Source organism: Elephantulus edwardii, unplaced genomic scaffold (assembly GCF_000299155.1).
Source record: "Elephantulus edwardii isolate Elephantulus edwardi_28Jun2011 unplaced genomic scaffold, EleEdw1.0 scaffold00117, whole genome shotgun sequence".
Lineage (NCBI taxonomy): Eukaryota > Metazoa > Chordata > Mammalia > Macroscelidea > Macroscelididae > Elephantulus > Elephantulus edwardii.
This window is the reverse complement of record NW_006399867.1, coordinates 4964543-4986544: the sequence shown is the minus strand read 5'-3', so window position 1 is coordinate 4986544 and position 22002 is coordinate 4964543. Positions and strand designations below refer to the sequence as shown.

At 40.3% G+C, this 22002-nt stretch overlaps 1 protein-coding gene across 1 annotated transcript in view; it reads right to left on the bottom strand.

Annotated features, from left to right (window-relative positions):
- The window catches only part of DNAH3 (dynein, axonemal, heavy chain 3), a 230099-nt gene that overhangs the window by 69999 nt on the left and 138098 nt on the right, over window positions 1-22002 (bottom strand). Inside the window, exons 39-40 of the mRNA XM_006892705.1 lie at window positions 21198-21327; window positions 17067-17312 (exon numbers count right to left, since the gene is read on the bottom strand). Coding sequence (XP_006892767.1) covers window positions 17067-17312; window positions 21198-21327 — 376 coding nt within the window. The remainder of the gene's footprint in view (window positions 1-17066; window positions 17313-21197; window positions 21328-22002) is intronic.

Below are 22002 nucleotides of genomic sequence, written 5' to 3'. Positions count from 1 at the left end.
TGTGTGTGTGTGTGTGTGTGTGTATTTTAGATTGTCAGTGATTTCATTTTGCTTGAATCCACAATCAACACCCATGGAAACAGTCAAGAAATCAAATGATGAAAATGAACTGATAAACAATGAACACTTATTAGAAGGGAAAGACAATGTAGAATGACTAGATGATCAGGCACTGTAAGTGTTATAACTAATGTTACAGATCAAAATATCCAGAGAAGACTGATTGGAAAACAACCCCCAAAATAATAGGCTTTACTCAAATCACAATTTAAAAAAATAAAACAAAGAGAGGGTGGGAGAAGTGGACAGGGAGGAAAATGTACAACAATGAATGAATGGAAATCCAAGTTCTCGAAAATCTTTCACTAAAATCTCAATTATAAAATAAAAATTAAAAAGATATGATCAGCCATATCTATAGGAAACACAAGTAATGTATGTGTTATGTAGACTCTAAAAAAAAAGAATAAAAAGATGAATTGCATTGGACAGGTTTGCTGTCAAGGGCCTCCTTAAAAGTGCTAATGAGGGAGGGGAGAAAAGTGCAACAATGAATGAATGGAAATTTAAAAAAAAAAGAGAGAGAAAGAAAGAAAAAAAAAAGTATTGCACTAGGAAAGTCTGTAATCAAGGTTCTCTCCAAATTATTGAAAAATAATGATGCAATGATGTTACTTTGAGGACTAAGGTCCATCTGATTCAGGCCATGATATTGTCAATCACTTGCTATTCTACTGAGAGCCGGACAATAAAAAAAGACGACAGAAGGATTAAAAAAAGTCCTAATGAACAGCCGTATCAGTTCAAGGTGTGTTTGACCCAAGCCATGGCTTCCTCAATTCTTTCATATGCATATGCAAGTAGGACAATAATAAGGAAGTCTGAGGGAAGGTCTTTGAATTGTGTTGTTGGTGAAGAAGTACCAAGAGCTCACGGAGTGTCAAAAAATCAAACACACCTGCCTTAGAAGTAGTACAATTCAAGGAGCTTCATAGAGGCAAGGATAGCAAGTCTTCATCTCAAATAATCTGGGCATGTTTGGTAGATGGGAAATTCCTGGACAGAGGACCTCAAGGTGGTCAGAGAAGAAAAAGACTGTCAATGAGGTGGATCAGCACAGAGGTTGCTCCAATGGGTGTATGTACAGCGGAGACTGAGGATGATACAGGACCAAGCGAGGTACTTACTCTGTTATTACACACGGGGTCACTGTGAGTCAGAGCTGCTTCCACAGCACTAACAACAATAGAGTGGTCTCTCTTTTTGCTACTGAGTTTTGACAGTTTTGTATCCAGTCCTACCTCTTTTATCAGAGAGTTGGACAATGACTAGGGAGGACAGAAGGAGAATTGATGCCTTTGAGCTGTGGTGCTGGAGAAGAGTATTGAATGTACCCTGGACTGCCAAGAAAACAAACAGATTCATCCTGTAAAGGGTTAAACCAAGCAACTCCTTGGAGGCAAGGATTCTGGGGCTTCATCTGACATACTTTGGGCATGTTGCAAGGAGGGACAGGTCCTTGGAGAGGGACATCATGCTTGGGAGGGTGGAGGGACAGCGCAGGAGGGGAAGACCCTCTATGAGGTGGATTGATTCAGTGACTGGGGTAATCGGGATGGGTGTGTCAGAGGCAGTGCGATTGGCACAGGATAGAGCGGGGTTTAGGGCTGTTGTACATAGGGTCGCTATGAGTCACAAAGGACTCGATGGCACATAACAACAACAACAACCTCTTTTATTGTGTTTCACTACCTTGTGCTTCTCAGACATTACATTTTCTACAAATTGAAGGTTTGTGTCGACCTTGCATCATATCACATTATGGCAGTAAGTCTGGGAAGAAGCTGTGCTATCTCTGACGTGGGTCTGTATACTCGTAATACAATTCTCTTATCAGATACATGATTTTCAAACATTTTTTCCCATTCTGCATTTTTCTCAGTGTTATTCTTTGAAGCTTAGGAGCTCATAATTTTGATGAAACTAAATTGGTAAAATATTTTTCAGTGGAAGGCTGTCCTGTCTAAGAAATCATTGCTTAATCCAAGGTCACAAGGATTTGTACTTATATTTTCTTCTGAGTTTATAGCAATTTAAATTCAAGATTAAAAAATTACGCTTGTAAAAAATGTTCTAGTAAATGACATTTACTAATATTATGTGGTGTGAACACCTAAATGGTCTAATTATTTATGTGAAGAAATAATAAACTTATTTCTGTGAACAAGAATTAATGTTATTCTTGTGAATGTAAACATTCAGTTGATCCAGCACCATTAAAAAAAAATAGACTATTCTTTCCCCAATTGTCTTGGCAATTGTGCTTATCAAAATTAATTGGACATAGATGTTTATAGCTAGATTCTCAAATCCAGTCAATGGACTTGCATGTCTGTATGTTTATCCTATGCTAGTACCACACTTTCCAACTTCAAATTTTCTAAAAAATTAAGTTCCCACTATTAAGTTCTTTCAAGGGAAGTATTTTTTCTTCATTGGGCCGTATTTATTTTATTCTCTCTCTAATGTTTGCACAGCTGCCACGCCACTCTTGCTCTGGTCCAGCACCATCACCAGCCGCCATCAAGTTGGTTCTGTCTCACTGGGCCCCCTGGTGTAAGAGGGAAGAACTGTGCTTCGTAGGGTTTTTCCTGACTTTTTTTTTTTTAACGTAGATTTTTTTTTTTTTGGAGCTCTTGTGCCCTCGTGGTAGGAAACTGCGCTGTAATACCAACGGGACAGAGTTCGAATGCATCAGCTGCTCCACCAGAGAAGGATGGGAAATCTCCTGTGTGATTTATTGCCTCAGAAAACCTGCTAGACGGTCAGCTATGAATTGGATCCGACTTGATAAATAACACACAACAGCAACAGCAGGATTTTCTTCTGAGATGCTTCTGGGTGGACTTGAACCTCCAGCCTTTTGGCTAGCAGTTGGGTGCATTAACTATTCACATCACACGTCATTATTTGGGGCCCTGCACTTTCTTGACTACAGTAAAGATAGGTGTATGGCTTCCTTTTCTGTAATGTGGGCTCTGTGATCTGTCTCAGACATCTGCCAGCTCTCTTGAACTGGAGTCTGTTCCAATCCCACTCCAGTCAGTAAGGCAATCTGCTCCCCCAAGACCAAGGTCATGGTCCCTAACCCAGCATGGTGTTGTGCAAGATTCCCACCCTCGTACAGTATTTTTCTGTCCCTCCTAAGATACTACTGACTCATGAAGGGGTTTCTGTGCCTCAGAATTTCTCTCGGACATTTTCTAGTTTGCTGCCCACTCACCATATTGGAGACAAGAGAATCAGAAAGAACTGGAGGAAAGAGAACCAGCAAGAATTCTCAGACTTTTGTGTCCTTACTCTGTTTCCTCTCAGTTCCACATTTGGCAGGACACTGATGGGTTGTAGATAAACCCATCATCGGATACACCAATTACTGAAGAAATGCCAGAATCTCTCCTTTCCCATTCTACCCTTCAGTTGTCAATATTTAAAGCCTTTGGTCATAAACTCTTTCTTTGGTCACTGCTGGAGATATTGTTATTTTTTTTTTTTTTGAGAAAAAGAAAGGTTTCTTTTGTGGTTCACCTCATAAATACAAGAGAAGGGAGGTTGGTACTCCCTCCATCACTTTGCAGCTTTACTTAGAAGGCAGTCTGGCACTATGCGTACAGAACTACAAAAACGTTCACTGTTCCAATCGAGAAGTCCCGCTTTTGCAGACTTACCATAAGGAAATAATTTATGACAAAAATTTTTGTTCACATGACTATGTTGTACCATCTGTGACAGAAAAACAACAAAAACAATAACAACAATAAAAACCACCACCAAACTTTGGAAATAACTTCCACACTTCATAGGAGGAGGCCCATTGAATTCATGCCTTTTAAGATGCATGAGCTATCTGGCAGTCATTAAGATGATAGCAACAAAAAACATCAATACAGAGAACACTTTTTAAGAACAGTAACAGAAGTAGTAGAATGGAAAATGGAACTAGCTATGCAAAGGGATGAAAGGAGGTGGAAAAACCAGAGATGGGATTTTTTGGTTTTTTTTTAGCTAAAAACCAATATGATTCCAAGGGAAATAGTTTTGATAATTTTTCTTTAATTTGTTTTTACCACACACACGAGGACACCAAAACCATTCATGAGGCCGAGCTGCAGTAAATTTGTGACTTGATGCTGTTGGTGTTGACATGCTGTGAAGTCGGAACTGACACACAGCTGACCCTCCAGTGGACTTTCAGAGGCAGAAAACTGCCATGAGAGGAGACTGTTCATCTTTCTCCCACAGAGCAGCTACTGGATTCAAACTGTGTGCCTTTGGGTCAGAGGCACGACTTCTTACCACTAAGCCACAACTCCCTTGATACAAGAACAAACAGACCAAAGAGAAAAGGCCTGACTGAATAACAGCTGTGTGATGTCATCCATGGAGAGTGTTTATGTGTCTGTAAAACGGGTTTGATTTTCATTAAAGTTTCAGAAACCACCACAGATTTGTGGGATGTGTGTATCAAGCATTTATCACAGTTCTGGGCATCAGAATAATGGCTTCCCTTCACTCCCTGCTGCAGTTGTAAATCAAACTCTGGTCAGAGTACATGACAGGGATGGATGGATACCAGAAACGCAGATGGATTCTATTACCTTTGCCACACATCCCAGACCCCCCCCTTCCTCCCTGCTCTCTACTCCTGAGAGAGGAGCAAACTTTTCAACAGAGAAGTGAGTAATTTTTCAGTAGCACATAACAGATGAACAAAGAGAGGGAAATCTAATATTTTCTCAATGTGTGAATTCCTGGGTTGACAAACAAGGATTGAGGTCAGATGATAATGAACCTGAGCTTGAGAGGGATTCTCCAAAGCCCTACATGCTTGAGTTTATAGAGAACTTGGATTTCCATGCATTCTTTCATTGTTGCATATTTTCTCCCTGCCCCTTTCTCCAAGTTCACTTTTCTCTTTGAAAAAAAAAAATTCTTTAATTGTTATCCCCTACATGCACATTCTCCAAGTTTGTTTCTTCTGTTTGAGAGCCATTCCCCCATAGCTCCCAGACCACGGAAAGCCCAGCAGTAAAGGTCATGCTAAAGCTTTCCCCCTGAGAATCTTATGGCTCAGTCCTTGAAGAAAGGGTAGAACGGCACTGTAAGCTTTTGAAGATGGAAAGGACTTCTAGAAAGATGGTGGACCAGGCAGACAAGCTACTCAGAGGCTCTACAACAAAGACAAGAGAAACCAACTCAAGCAGATATGAATGATAACCCTTCAGCTCTGAATTTCAAATGAGTGGATGCAGAAGTGGATCAGGCAGGTACCAACTGGAAGAGCGGGGTGTGTGTAAACTTGGAGAAATGGAGCAGTGAATCACTGGACGAACTGATACAGCGAGGACATTCTGAACTTTTACAAACAGCATTCTGATGGAAGAAGCAACCGGACAATTGACACCGGTGATCAGAAAGATGCAGTCTGCCACGTTTTGTCCCACACCCTCCCACTCTGCCCATGTTAACCAGGTGCACACCAGACTGACTTCACAAGAACCATTAAAGGAAGTCCTTTGGACAGAGGACCAATAATGGCACATAGATAAGAAATTAAATCACACAACAAACATCACCAAAAATGATACCAGATACAGAAGTATCAAAAATAAAATAAGGCCTACAAATTGAAAATAGGAAATACAGACATCAATTTGTAAATGATGACACTTAAAAAGAAAAAAAGAAGAGAAAATAATCATTACAGAAATCCAAAGTGATTTGTCTCAAAATTGGAGAAATAATAATAAATTACAGAATAACTGTGAAGAAAATGAAAACAACAACAACAAACAAACCCCGTAACAAATTTTCTCACCAATTATAAGGACTTGGCAATCACAAAAGCAACAGGAACAAAAAAATTTGACGACAAAATTAACAGAGAAAAATATAAGGAACAAAGAAATCATGAACATTACAATACAAAACACCAAACAATGCCAGCAGGAAATTCTTATATTATCATTAACAATACTGAACATAAATGGCTTAAATACACCAATCCAGAAAAATAGAGTGGCAGAATGGGTAAGAGAGGAGGACCTATCAATATACTGTTTATAAGAGATTTTTTCCTTAGATGAGAAGATACACATAAATTAAAAATCAAATAATGGAAAAAATACAAGATTATAACAGCAGCCAAGAAAAACCAGGAGTGTCAAATAAACTTAAAGTAAAAATTAGCACAAGGGACAAAAAAGAGCATTATATAATGATTGGTTCAATCTAGCAAGAGGACATAAACATGATAAACACCTGTATACTCAATGAAAGAGTCCCCCAAAAGCCAATATTAACAGGACTAAAACAAAAATGGACAAATTACAATAATAGTAGGACTTCAACACACTGCTTTTTTTTTTTTTGTTTTTGTTTTGTTTTCTTGTTGTGTACCATCGAATCAGATCTGACTGGCACAGGAGGAGACTGTCCCTCCTCCTGCAGTGGAGCATCTGATGGATTTGAACCACGTGCCTTCGGGATAACATAGCACTTTTGATGAAGGATAAAACAACAAGAGAAAACCTGAAAGAAGATAACAACAAACAACAAGTACACAAACAAATAACTTGACCTCATAGGTATATCCAGAACATTCTAGACAACCAAAACTCAATATTGATTCCCGCCCCTCCCAAATGCAAATAGTTCATAGTCCAGAATGTATCACATAATGAAGTCACAAAGCAAGCCTTAATAAATTTGTTGTTGTTGTTGTTGTTGTGTGCCGGCAAGTCACTTGCAACTCATAGCAACCACATATTCAACAGCTCTGAACTCTACTCTATCCTGAGCTAATCTCACTGTCTCTGATACACCTACTCCCATTACCCCAGTCACTGAGTCAATCCATCTCATACAAGGTCTTCTTCTCCTGTGCTGTCCCTCCATCCTTCCGAGCATGATGTCCCTCCTGGCCACATGCCCAAGTAAGTGAGATGGAGCCTCACAATCCTTGGCTCCCAGAAGCAGCTGGAGTTCACACTTTCTAGAACAAATCTGTTTGTTCTCTTGGCCGTCCATGGTATGTTCAATATTCTCTAGCGCCACAACTCAAGGGCATCAATTCTTCCATTATCCTTAGGCTTTGTCCAGCTCTTTGATGCATAGTGAGTAATTGCAAAGACCATGGTTTGCATCAGGTGCATCTTAGTCTCTAGATTGATATCATTGTTCTTCAGCATTCTGGAGTGGTCTCTGACAGCGGACTTCCCCAACGCAATTTGCCTTTTAATTTCCTGACTGCTGGTACCAAGAGTGTTGATTAAGGAACCAAGCAAGCTGAAATTGTTCACAATCTCAATCTCTTCTCCATTTATCATGATGCTGACAACTGGCCCAGTGGTAAGAACCTTTGTTTTTCAGATGTTCAGCTTCAGTCCATATTGCAGACAACAGTCCTTGACCTTCTGCAGCAAACACTTCAGGCTCTCCTCAGTTTCAGCAAGCAAAGTTGTGTCATCTGTATAATGCAAGTTGTTGATGAGTCTTTTCCTCCAATACTGATGCCATATTCTTCCTCATAAAGTCTAGCCTCCCAGATGAATAGTTCTGCATATAAATTGAAAACATATGGAGACAGTATACATCCCTGATGTACATCTTTTCTGATTTTGAACCATGTCGTATTTCCATGCTTTGTTTTGAGGACTGCTTCCTGGTCCAAGTATAAGTTTCGTATGAGCACTGTTAAGTGTGATCCACATAGTCAATGAAACACAGATACATATTCCTTTGGTACTCTCTGTTTTCAGCCAATATCCATCTAACATTGGTTAGAATGTCCCAAGTGCTACAGATTCTTCTAAACTCAGCTTGCACATATAGCAGTTCTCTGCCGATGTACTGTTCCAGTTGTTTTTGGCTAATTTCAGCTGGATCTTGTTTGCGTGTGATATTACTGACATTGATAATTTTCACACTCTGTCTGGTCAACTTTTTTTAAAAAAATGATGATAAATATGGATTACTTGGCCAGGTACTTGTCCTCCAGATTTGAAGGTCTACTCAGGGCCAATAAGACAAGAGAAATAGAAAGCTTCCAAACTTGCAAGGAAGAAGTAAAATTATCCTTATTTGCAAATTATCTGTGATACATAAAGAAAATCTCAAAGACTCAACAAAAAAACTACTGGAGCTAATGGGAAGACTCAGGAAAGTGGCAGGGAACAAGACTGACATAAAAATCAAGCAGATTCTTAGAAGTGATATATGATTGAGTATTATGGTTAGCACAGGAATCTAGAATTAAGGTTGCATAGAGAAGTGTACTCGGGGTGGGGTTGGGGGAAAGGGACGTGGGAATTGTATACTAATGAAGGAATTTTTTTTTTCCTTTTCTCTCTTCGGAGAGGGAAGCAAGCTGGTGGGGAGAGGTGGGCAGGGAGAAAATTGCGGCAATGAATGAATGGAAATCCAAAACCTCTGTAAAAAAAGAAATAAACAAAAAAAAAAACCCTTGAGAAATACTAAAAAAAAAAAAATCAATCAGATTCTTCAACAACAAGGAGAACTCTGAAGAAGCCATAAAAAATAAATACTCCCTCAAGTATCTACAACATTTACTATAAAGTTTAAAAGCGACATATGGTTGGGTATTACGGTTATGACTGGAGTCCAGAATGAAGGTTGCATAGTGGAGTGTACTTGGGGAGAGGGGGTGTTGTATGCCAATGAAAGAATTTTTCTTTTACTTTTCCAAGAGAAAAGCGAACTGGGGGTAGGGAGGGGTGGGCAGGGAGAAAAGTGCAACAATGAATGAATGGAAATCCAAAATCTCTGCAAACGTTCATTAAAATTAATTTAAAAAACCACACTAGAAGTAAAACCTAGAGACACAAAAGACTTGTTTAAAAAAAAAAGTAAAAGCAATACTGCAAGAGATCTACCATTAAAAATAGGAGAAATTGCAAGATCTTTGGCTAGGAAGACTTAACATTATGAAAACATCAATATTACAGATGTAATGCAACCTGATCAATATTCAACCAGTATTCCTTAAAAAGATGGGGGGGGGAAGTCACTAACTTGAAAAGAAAAGGAAAGAGACACTGGTTAAGCAAAATACTACTGAAGAAGAAAAATAAAGTAGCAAGTTTAACATTTTTCAAATTTCAAAACTCACTATATAGCTAAAGTAGTCCAAATAGGCTGGTGTTAAGCAAACTATGGAAAGCAAACAATATGGAATATTATGCACCATTAAAGAATAACAAAGAATTCATAAAACATTGCATAAAATGCATGAATTTGGAAGACATTTTGCTGAGTGAAGTAAGTCAGTCACAAAAGAATATTGTCATGAGTTCATTATTCGAAGAAGTTGAGGACATGTTTATTCATAGAAACATTCTTGATGGTTACCACGGAGGCGAGTGGTGGGAGATGGGAAGAGAAGCAGGGGGTTGTGTTACTAACCAAAAGGTGATGCCTCTCTGGTGATCTGAATCCACCAGCAGGAGAAAAATAGGCAATCTTCACTCATGCCATTTATAGCTCTGAAAACCCACAGAGGTCCAGAGGTTCAAACCATGAGTTTGAACCTTGAGTCCAGACTCAAGGGCAATACATTTTTCTACCTTAAAGAGAAAATTGTTAAGAAGTGTGAAGGGGAAGGAAGTAAATAAGAAATGAGAATGAGCACAAAACTCCTAGAGAAAGAGAAGCCATAGAGAGATACAGACATCTAACTAAGATCAACATAATTGCAGGCATAATCCTGCACTATGGGTAACAATATGGGTTAATTACTGACACATAGACCAAAGTAACAAAGAGAACCCAGAAGAAAATCCACGCATCTATGATCATGGGTCCAAATCCTGTAATTTGGAAAAAAGGACAATTTCTTTAGCAAATGGTGCTGGCAAGATTGGATATTCATTTTCAGAGAAAGAAAACAAGATCTATACCTCACACCATATATAAAAATTAACTCCAGGTGGATGAAAGATCTTTTGGAAAGGATAAAAATATTCTAAAAAAAAATGCGTTGTGGGATAGTATAAACTTAGGAAAAGCCACTGACTGTCACACTTGTTGCTGTTGTGGTCCACTGAGTCTCTAGCAGGTTTTCAAAAACTGTAAATCACATGACAGAAGACTGCCCATCCTCCTCCCGCCATGAGAGCTCCCTTATTAAGGTTTGCGTGTTACGCAGAAGGTCAAGGACTGCAACCTTCAATACAGATTGAAGCTCACCATCAAGAAAACAAATATTCTCACCCCTGGGCCGACGGGCAGCATCATGATACATGGTGAAGAGATTGAGACTGTTAACAGTTTTTACTTTGCTTGGCTTAGGATTTAATTTGCAGATCAGGATTTGAGCATGTGGAGAAAGGCAGCGGTCGAGCACCAACTCACACTAATTGGAGAAAAGTTCTGGCAAGTTGTCAGGTAGCAGAGTGAGGAAGAATTGCATGCGCAAGTTTGAGTAATTTTGAATTGAATGTCTCTAGAGACCAAGATCTGGAAGCAGGAGCAGCATCCACTTCTGAAATGGCTTGCCTCCTGAAACACTATCTACGAACAGTGCTCAGGCCGTTCGTTCATAGGGTCGCTATGAGTCCTCTACTACTTGAAGACATCAAACAACAATAACAATGACAACGACAAAGAGAGAGCTACGTTGGCCTAGTGGAAAGGAAGCTATGCTACCAAGCTGAAGGTAGGTGATTTTCATCTGTGGCCCTCGGCCAAGTTCAAATTGTTTTCCTGTCAAACATTCTTCTAGGTGGTATAGCACTGGTCTGTGCGTTGCTGTACAGAGGTAACTCGTGGTTGCTGTGATGCTGAAGACTGTGACAGTGATGTGCCAGTCGTGGTAATGGGCACCCATGGTGGACAGAGTTGGCTGGAGCTTCCCGACTAAAACAAGCCTGGAAGCAGGAGCAGCATCCACTTCCGAAATGGCTTGCCTCCAGAAACTCTATGTACGAACAGTGCTCAGGCCATTTGTTCATAGGGCCGCTGTGAGTCGTCTACAACTCGATGGCATCAAACAACAACAACAGCCACAATCAACACTCTTGGTACCAGCAGCCAGGAAGTCAAAAGATGAATTGCATTGGGAAAATCAGCTGTCAGGGACCTCTTCAGAGTTCTAAAGAGCAATGATGTCAGTCTGGAAACTAAAGTGTGCCTGATCCAGGCCATAGTGACTAGGGGTGATAGAAAGATAACTGATACCTTTGAGCTGTGGTGCTGGAGAAGAGTGTTGAATATACCATAAAAGGTCAGTAGAACAAAAAGGTTCATCCTGGAGAGGGTGAAACCAGGTTGCTCCTTGGAGGCAAAGATTCCGAGGCTTTGTCTGACATACTGTGGGCATGCTGCAAGGAGGGACCAGTCCTTGGAGAGGGACGTCATGTTTGGGAGCATGGAGGGACAGAGAAAGATAGGAAGATCATCAATGAGTTGTATTGATTCAGTGACTGGGGTAATGGGTGTAGGTGTGTCAGAGACAATAAGATTGGCACAGGATAGAGCATATTTCTGGGCTATTATACACAGGGTCACTATGAGTCATAAGTGATTCGATGGCACACAACAACAATAACACCACCATTTAAAATGAGTACATTTTAAGCAGTTCTTTCCCTCATCTATTTGATTTTGTATGAGAAGAGTTTAGAATAAGAGCTTCATAGTAAAGTGGACTGAGCTGGGGATGGGGAATTGCACAACAATGAAAGAATTTTTTTCCCCCCAAAGAGAAAAGCGAACTGGGGTGGGGGTTCAGGGAGGAAAATGTGCAACAATGAACGGAAATCCAAGTTCTCTATAAACTTACATTAAAATCTCAATTAAAAAAAGAAAAAAGAGTACATTTTATAGAATGTAAATTATACCTCTGAAATTACAATGCTCTGGTGTAATAGTGTAATGGTGAAACTCTGGTGGCCTAGTGGCAAGAAGCTGCACTGTAATCCCGAAAGCATGCAGTTCGAGGCCACCAGCCTTTGAAGGGAGAAGGTGGGCAACCTCTTCCTGTGCAGTGCAGTTAACTGCTGCTGGAGGGTCGGCTATGGGTTGGTTCTGATGTAATGATACATAACAACAAAGAAATTGCACTCAACACTTACCAGGCCTCTGATTCAGATGGGTTCTATGCAGTTTGCCCATTTCCTCCTGGAAGAGATATGAAATCACAGGAGTAGAACAAAACTCAAAATTACAATCATGGCCCAGATTACTGGTATACAGGGGACTACCAGAACCCCTGAGATGATGGTGCTTCGCTTCTCTTTGAGGCTGGAGCTGAACTCACCTCTGTAGCACCACTTGTGGCCAGATAATAGACAGATTTATGAGATGGATGATTGCACAAGAGAGGGACTTGGTCCTTAGAACAGGTAGCCGCACAAGATCACAAGGACAGCTGTGTGCAAGAATAAAACTCAGAGGGTAGGAAGGAAGATGATGGAGGGATGAACGGCAAAGAAGACACAGGCGTAAGAGGAAAGACATTACTGAAAGTAAAGACTGAGAGAATCAAGACAGAGTCTCTTCTAGCTACACCGCGGATGAAGCTGGGTTGAGAAAAGGTACCTCCAAACATTATATGTGGGTAGGCAGGAAAGCCTATCCATTAGCTTTTCAATGGCTGTTCTAGGATGTCAAGACTCAGTGCAAGCCTTGCACAAAAAACCAGGCTATTCCTCTGCCCTTTCAGTGGCCAGGCTAAGGAGGGCTCTTCTCCTTGTCTCACTCTCCCCTGGCCAGACCAGTTTTCTGTAGTGGATAAGGGTAACAGGGTCCCAGTTCACAATGAATGAGACAGCTGTGGCACTTTGAATTCACTAAGTCTTGCCCATTTCTCTAAGAGAAAAGCTACAGACGTGCTTCTATGGAGGAACTTCTCTTCTTTTGAACATTCCCTGGCAGAGCTATCAGAAAAGGCTGCGTTACAGCACACAGCACTAGCCAATCACATCATGTGGTCACTGGAGCTTGGCCATCTCATTGCTCTTTGCTACATCTGGGTTCATTTCCAAGGCACTTTATCAACGTAATCTACCCTCCTCATGTCCAAAAGCAGTGAGAATTTGGAAAGCTGGCAGGGAAGGAGTGAAGTATTTGATTCCCATAGAGACAAAGTAAAGCTAAACTTTTCATGGACATGCTCGCAGTAGTCATTCGTAAGGTGTCATTCAAGTCTTGTAGTCTTTTCAGGGCCAAACGTGCTCTTAAGCAGAGCAGCTGCTGTGAGACCAGATACATGGAGAAAGCAGTTTACAGTGCATGCTGGGAATTATGTTTCCTCCTAACAATGACAGTATTAATACTGATATAACAATGGCAGTCTGACACACTTTGGACATGTTGTAAGGAGGGACAGGTCCTTGGAGAGGGACGTCATGCTTGGGAGGGTGGAGGGACAGCACAGGAGGGGAAGGCTCTCTATGAGGTTGATCGATTCAGTGACTGGGGTAATGGGGGTGGGAGTGTTGGAGATGGTGAGATTGGCACAGGATTTAGGGCTGTTTTACATAGGGTCGCTATGAGTTGCAGGAGACTCAACAGCACATAACAACAACAACAATAACAACAATGACAGAAGTATTACTGATAGAAGCAATGATAGTAGTATGTAAATCTTTCCAGTTAATCTTTATAGAAGCAGATCACCTAGTCTTTTTCCCATGGAACAGCTGAGTGGGTTTGATCTTCCAACCTTTTCGTCAAGCACTTATGTTGAGTCGCTGGGGCACCTCAAGCTAGTGCAAAACAAAAAAGAAAGGGAACATCATACAAGAGTTCAGGCTGAAGAGCAGACTTCATCCTTTGCATAATAAAGGACTTAGGACAAGATAGCAGGAAACTGCTTGGTTTTCTCAGCAGCATACAAAAGCTTGAGTTTCTTTAAAAAAAAAATAGGAAATCATAAAGAAACAAGTTGAGATAAAAGGCAACAGAGACTAGGTTAATAAAGGAATGAGCAAATAGAGATGGTGATGATGATGATGATGATGATGATGATGATGATGATGATAGTGAGAAGAGTTTTTACTAGTTTCCAGTAATTTCTATATGCCACACTCTTTTGACATGCTTTTCTGGGCAAAGACTACTTTCTTCCTCAAAAGGACACACTGGGCAAGCTCTGGTGGCCTAGTGGCAAGAAGCTGCACTGCAATCCCAGAGGTGTATGGTTCGAATCCACCAGATGCTCTGCTGAAGAAGGGACAATCTTCTCTTGTACTAGTCAGATCTGATTTGACGGTACACACAGACAAAATAATAAATTAAAAAAAACACACCTTGAATACATACTATTCTTAGTGTTCCCTTTTTATAGTTGAGGAAACTGAGATAGGCTAACTAGGTTCTTCAAAGTCACCCACTTGGAAAGTGTTGGAGCCAGGACTCAAATCATTCAATTTGACTTCACAACCCATGCTCTAAATCATGAACTAAGGCAGAAGGTCAAGGAATGAAATTTATAACAGTGGAATTACGATCCTTCAAGGCAGTAAACAATGAAACTGAAGTTGTGGGCTATTAGAGTCAAACGTAAGAATGAGCAGCCCATCTACAGAGAGCAGAAACATTAAACAAGGAAAGAGAAAATAATAGTCATAGAAGTCACAGTAGAGTAGGCAATTTTCAGACAACTGACCTTTCTGAAAAATCAAAGCAAACCCACTGCCAATGAGTTGATTATGGATCAGAGGCTAGAATGGTAAGGAAGCCAAAATGTTGCTGTTGTTAGGTGCTGAGTTGAATACAACTTATAGTGGCCCTATGAACAAGAAGTGAGCCTTTTTCTATCCTGTGCCATCCTTATCATTTCCGACATACTTAACCCAGTGCTGCGGTCACTGTGCCAATCCATCTCGTTGAGGGTCTTCTTCCCTTTTACGGACCCTTCACCTTTGCTAGCATGAACCTCTCCTAACAACCTGCCCAAAGTATGAGAGATGAAGTTTCACTTTCCTTGACCCTCCAAGGAGAACTCTGGCCTCACTTTCTCCAAGACACATATGTTTGTTCTTTTAGCAGTCCTTGGGATATTGAGTACTTTTCTCCAACACCTCAATTCAAAGCTCTCAATCCTTCTCTGTCATCCTTATCCATCATCCAGCTCTCAGATACATAGCAAATGACTGAAAAAGACCAAGGCCTGAATCAGGTGCACCTTAGTCTTCAATCTGCCATTATTGCTCCTCAATACGTTGGAGAGGTCTCGGTCTGTAGACTTTGCCACTGCAACCTGCCTTTTTAAAAAATTTTCATTTTATATTGGTTTGCATCACAAGAGAAGGATGGGCAATCTCCTTCCATGCACTTAACTGCTTCTGAGAACCCAGTGGGGGATAAACTATAGGTCAATTTTGATCTGGTGGTACACAACAACGGTAACAACAAATGTTGTTGGCACAGAGTCTGCAGCAATTGGCTTAAGTGTGTCAGAAATGATAAGGCTGGCACAGGAAAAGAAAGGGCTCAGATCTCGTTCATAGGGTCACTGTAAGTTGCATTCAACTCGACAGTACCAAACAACAACAACAACAACATTATTGTAGCTTCCCTCCCATTATTCAATATTTTACCAAAATTTCACACTATCCTTCATTCACATTCTGTTTCAAACATTTTGTCCCACTCATTGCATCTTGTAAAACTAATCACCTTGAAATGAATAATAAATTTTTAAAAAAGGAAAAAAAACCCCAAACTAATCACCATTGAACTATGCCCAGCATTACCCCATCTTTTCAGATCCCCACTGAATCTTTTCCATTTCCTGTACATTCTCCCTTCACACACCAAACTGTGCAATCCTGTGATCTCCTGCAGCATGTCTTTTGATTTCTTGAATGCTAGTGCCAAGGGTGTTGACTGGAGATCTCAGTCAAACAAAATAATTAGTTTTCTTTCAATCTTTTCTCTATTTATCATGATGGTGCTTATCAGTTCAGTAGTGAGGGTTTTTGGTTTTTTTTTTATGTTGAGATATAATCCATATTGAAGGCATGAGACTAAGACAGGAGGTAAAAGAATGAAATATATTAACAGCCAAATTAAGATCCTGCAAGGCAGTAAAAAGTATAATTGAAGTTGTGGGCTACTGATTTTAATGGTTAAGAATGAGCAGCCCACCTATAAAGAGCAAAAATACTGAAACAAGGAAAGAGAATAGAATAGCTAGAATAGTTTTTGATCTTCTGGAGAAAGTGCTTCAAGTCCTTCCCACACTCAATAAGCAAGGTTGTGTCATCTGGATAAAAAAGCTATTGACACACAAAAAAAAAACCCAAAAACTAGTTGAATTTCTGCTGGAACAAATATTTTGTATTGTTATAAAAATAATTATAACACAATAATTGCCAGTTTAACATTTTTCAAACATACAATTTAACAAGTGAGCTCTGGGGGCCTACTGGTAAGAAACTGTACTTTAATCTCAAACACATGCAGTTCGAATCCACCAGCTGCTTCACAGATGGATGGGTAATCTCCTCCTCTATGATTAACTGCATGATAATATGATAATCCTGCTGGAGGTTGGTTCTGACTTGGTAATACTCAACAACATAATTTAACAATATAAATTCATTAACCTATTGTATAACCATCACCAATGTTTGCTCTCATATTTTTTATGGGTAATTTTTAATTAAAAGTACAATGTTCTATCACATTTGTATAGATAAAAGCAGTTAAAATGTTTAAGGTCATCCATCTCTTAAACACACAGATCAGCTCTGAAGAACCCACCATGCAAGTGATAGAATCCTTCTTGGTTTCTGTAAATGCTCCTTCCATGGTTCACGCTTTTTGGGTGGGTTTGGAAAACAGGATCCAAACAATTACAGCACAAGACACAAGAAACAGGAATGCAATCCAGAGACGCACGGTTCCAATCCACCAGATGCTCTGCTGGAGAAGGAGGGACAATCTCCTCCTGTACCAGAGAGATCCAATATGACGGTACACACACACACACACACACACACACACACACAGAGAAAAAGAAACAGGAATGGAATTACCATTTTCTGGGAAGATGTTGTTTTTGGTGAGTCTAACACTTTTGGGCCTTGGGTGGTTGTCATCCATATCCATGATCAAGTTGCGGAAAAACACATCAAATTTCTTTCTGCTGTCTGCATTGATGGTGCCAGCTATCGTCCACACCAAGGCAAACAGGAACAGGGCTTGCAGCCAAAGGAAGATCTGGAGACTTGTCAAACCTTCATTTAATTCACTGTCCTCCTCTTCCGCGGTATTGATTTCATCTAAAAGAGGAAAAAGGAAACCTCACAGCCGGGTGTGGAGTGATGGCCCAGACATAAAGGATGTGAACTGGCTGGTCTGTGCCAGTGCTGGACTGATACCAACTGAGAGGTCTTTCCTGCTAGACCATTTATCAACATCCATCGCTGCGTAACAAACGTAGCAAAGAGGCATTACTGTCCTCATTTGAGAGATGAAATTGTTAACATTAGAGAAGCTCTAGGTCACACAGATCGTAGAGAAACTAGATTTTAATCCAAGTCTGACTCATCTCAAAGGCCCGATGTTGAGTGTCACTCAACCAGTGCTTCTCAAACTTTAGTGCGCACAGAACTCATCAAAGATTTCGTGAAAATGCAGACTCTGGTTCACTGGGTCCGCCATGGGGCCTGAAAGGGGTCTCGATATTTCTACTGTGTTCCCAAGGAATGTTGATGGTTCTGCTCCTTACAACTTTGGGGAATAAGATGCAGCACTATATTTTTCTCTTTATGATAAAAGGATAAACCCAAAGGGGCGGGGGAAATGAGAAAAAGATAAAAACTGTTTACCAAATGCTCCCCACTTCTTTTTAACATTCCTCCTCCTTCCTTTAAAAAACGTTGCCGCACACTTACATTGACGGCCATGCTTAGAAACACATTTTTTTTTCTTGCCCCGTCATTTGAGGCAACGTGTTAAACACATTTCCCTCTACCCATGCTGCCCATGGTTACCAGGAACCGTTGTGGCACTTTACCAAATTGGATCTCTTTGCTTTAGTCATTTCCTAGAATGTTCCTGCTGCTTGTCCTTTAAGTGACACTTATAAATATTTGGTGTTCTTGTCTAGTAATACTGAATATCCTTAATACCCAGATCTTGATTTCTAAAAACTCCTCCTCAGTATAAAAAAAATCAAGGCTTTTTAGAGAAGTGGTTGAGCCAGGAAGACTACAGAATGAGCGTGGAATGTCATGTAGTGGCAGGAAACAAGGAAGTTTTTTAAAAAGGATAAGAGCATTTTTGAAGGGTATAGGAGGAATCTGCCTAGAGGAGTTTCTTGTCTCTGGTTATATGAGCAACAAAATAATTCTGGTTTTGTATTATAAACCAGAGAATAAAGTAAATCTATGCAAGTCAACACACTGTCAAGTAAGTAAATAGGAAAGATGGTTGTTAATTATAGGAGAATTTTAATTAGGAAATGAATGAAGACTAGAAATAGAAAACAGAAATGGGAACTTTCCATTAAGCACAGAGGTAAAGAGTTGCACAGTCAACCAGTAGACAGGTGGTTTGAATTCACTAACTCTCTAGGAAGCAAATGGGCAATCTCCTCCCAAACAATTTACAACCTCTGAACACCCACCGGAGGGTTAGGTATGAGTCAGCTCCTTCATTTCATATCTTTTGGGCATGTTATCAGAAGGGGTCAGTTCATGGAGAGACAGATCATGCTTGAAAAAGTAGAACGTCACCAAAAGAAAAGAAAACCCTCCATGAGATAAATTAATGCAGGAACCGAAACACCTTTATTTGCTGACACAGCATAACTCAAAAAAAGGAGGAGAAACAGCAACAAATGTCTGTTAACAATGGATGCTGAATGTATGAAGTGTGACTCTAGAACCATCCCAAGTTGTAACAAATGAAACTAAAGACATAAAGACCAACATGCTAGGAATGAGCGAGCTGAAATGGACTGGTACTGGCCACTCTGAATTAGACAAATCGGATTTAATTCACTATTGTCCACTATGCTGGCAATGAAAAAGCTCAGAAGAACATTTCAAGCTCTCTTCTAAAACACTATACTATTAGTGACAGGATCATATTCACAATAATATAAGAAAGAACTCTTTTTATCTGCTGGCAGCATACCCAAAAGGTTTAGATCCACCCTGATTTTCCAGGAGTGTTTTCCCCCTCCTTTATTCTTTCCTTTTTCTCTTTAACTCTTTCTTATGGCCCATCTCTCTCTTTCATCAACCATGTGTCTCTTACATTACTTTAATAGACCCTTTTCAACTTGTTTTGCTTAAAAAAACCCTCAAACAAATCCCAACCCAAACAAATAAACAAAAAAAGAAATACAAGAAAGATCTGTTAATGCAACTATTATTCAAACTTATACAACAACCACTAAAGCAAAAGATAATGAAAGAGGATTTCTACCAATATCTTCAGTCTGAAGTTAATTGAACACACAATCAAGATACATGGATAATAACTGGAGATAGAAATGAAAAGTTTAGAAATGAAGAAGGGTTGGTAGTCGGAAAATATGACCTTGATGATAAAACTGGGGCTGGAGATCACATGACAGAATTTTGCTTGTTGATTGCAAATGTCTTAAAAAAAAGAAACAGGCTGTACACACGGACCTGACAGAATCTGTAGGAATCAAATCATGAACAGCGGATAGATGATCTTCCAGCTTCTATCATATCCACCAAAAGAAATACGAAGTAAAGGGTAAGAATTGCCAAATCACTGAGCTGCATATGGCCCTGCTTAATTAGATGTATCAAAACAAATAACAATATCACAGTGTCTCAGAGATCACAGCTAAATTCAAATCAAACAAAAAATAGCAAAAGAGGTCACAAACAAATGACTAAAATAGAGTCAGAAAAACCTTTCATTGGAAGAAATGTTACTGAAATTCCCTGATGAGGAATTCAAACAAAGTACGTTCAAGTGTCCTAAAAAAATTCAGGGAACTCACAGACAAAAATTGAGGAAAGCAGACAAAACTCTACAAGAATTTAAAAAACACAATATAAGAACAAATTGATTAAATAAATGGAAAATTGTTGTTGTTATATACTTCCAAGTTGCCTGCAACTCATACTGACCGTATGTATAACAGCTCTGAAGCCTCCCCTGTTCTGAGTCAGTCTCATTGACTCCAGCCCACCTACCCCCCAGGGCCCCAGTCACTATATCACTCCATCTCATCTGGGGTCTTCTTCTCCTGTGCTGTCCCTCCACCCTTCCAAGCATGGTGTCTTTCTCCAAGAATCAGTCCCTCCTGGCCACATGCCAAAGTATGTGAGAGGAAGCTTCAAAATCCTAGACTCCAAGGAGAAACTTGGTTTCACCCTCTCCAAGACAGACTTATTTGTGTTCCTGGCAGTTGTTCATGGTGTGTTCAAAACTCTATTCCAGTGCCACAGATGAAAGGCATTGATTCTTCTTCTGTCATCCTTAGTCACTATCCAGCTCTCTGATGCATAACAAGTAATTGCGATGACCATGGCCTGGATCAGGTGCATCTTAGTCTCTAGACTCACATCGTTGCTTTTTAGCATTCTGGAGATGTCCCTAACAGTAGATTTTCCCAATGTAATGAATTTTTTAAAATTTCCTAACTAGTTGTTGTATTGTATTTGTCTATATTTCTAGAACCTCCCCTCAGGGCCCTTGTAGAAGAGGAGACTGGGGAGCACCAGATTGTGAGAGTTGGCCTCAAGGGGCAGAGTATACAGGAACAAGTTTTTTCAAAAATCAATATGACGATGCTCTTGCTTGCTACTAGCTTCTTTCCCCTTGCCAAGTTACTTGTATGTAGCAAGTGCTGGGGTGGTCTCAGGGCCTAGAGCTGCACCATCTTTGCTTTCCAGAACCATTTTTTTTTAATCCTGCCTCCTTCTGGCAGGTGCTGACTTGAGTACACCCTGCTACTGACCAGAACTTCACTTTGGAATGTAATGTCTTTGTAAATCCCCACCTTGCCATTATGAGCTGTCAGCCTCTTTATTTGGTCTCTCAGTACCGAAGGTAAAATTTCAGGTGACTGGTGCATGCCCAGACATAGGGGGGGGAAAGAGAGGTAGAAACAGAGAGAAATAGCCAAGCCACTTTACCCTCTCTTCAGCTTAAGGATTGTGGACAGCACTTACCAAGCAGGGAGGAGTACAGTCTCATCATTGAGAAGACAAGGTGGATGGGGGATGTCTGCACCACAAATCTACATTGAAGGCGAATAAATTCCAAGCAGGGCTGGACGAGCCACATGAACATGTCATTAACCTGAGAGCAGAAAGCTATGTGAGATCCCAGGGTGTTAACCAAAAGTAAACTGAAAACCAAGAGACTGGTCTACCTGCAGGAGGCTGGAGGTACTGGTAAGACTGAGGCGTACTTTTGAGTATGTGGGAGAAAGCCCATCAGCGCTTAGCCTCTGCTTCCAGTTTCCTGCTTAGTGTTTATAAGACAGTGTTAAACCTACAGGCTATGTTGATTCTGTTTCCCATTCCATGCCTGCAATCCTATTGCTCAAAGCATGATGATGTTATTGTGTGCCACAGAGTTGGAACTGATGCACAGCTGCCCCTCCAGTGGGCTTTCAAAGAGAGTTAATCACATGGGAGGAGATTTCCCATGTTTCTCCTGTGGAGCAGCTGGTGGCCTCGAATTGTGTGCCTTCAGGATTGCAGTGTAGTTTCTTGATACTAGGCCACCAGAGCTCTAGAAGCTACTATGATTTAGCAACAGAACCCATGAAATAGGTCTGATTTGTTTTTTAAAAATTGTTAGGAATCTAAAAAACCCACTTGGAAATAACTGCCCATTGTAAAACAGAAGATCTATCTAAAGTGGTCATAAGAAGAGCAGAGCTCACCACAACAAGATAAAGGTAAATAATCCAAGTGAAAAATGGCCACAGGATATGAACAGACACTTCACCAAAGAAGACATTCAGAT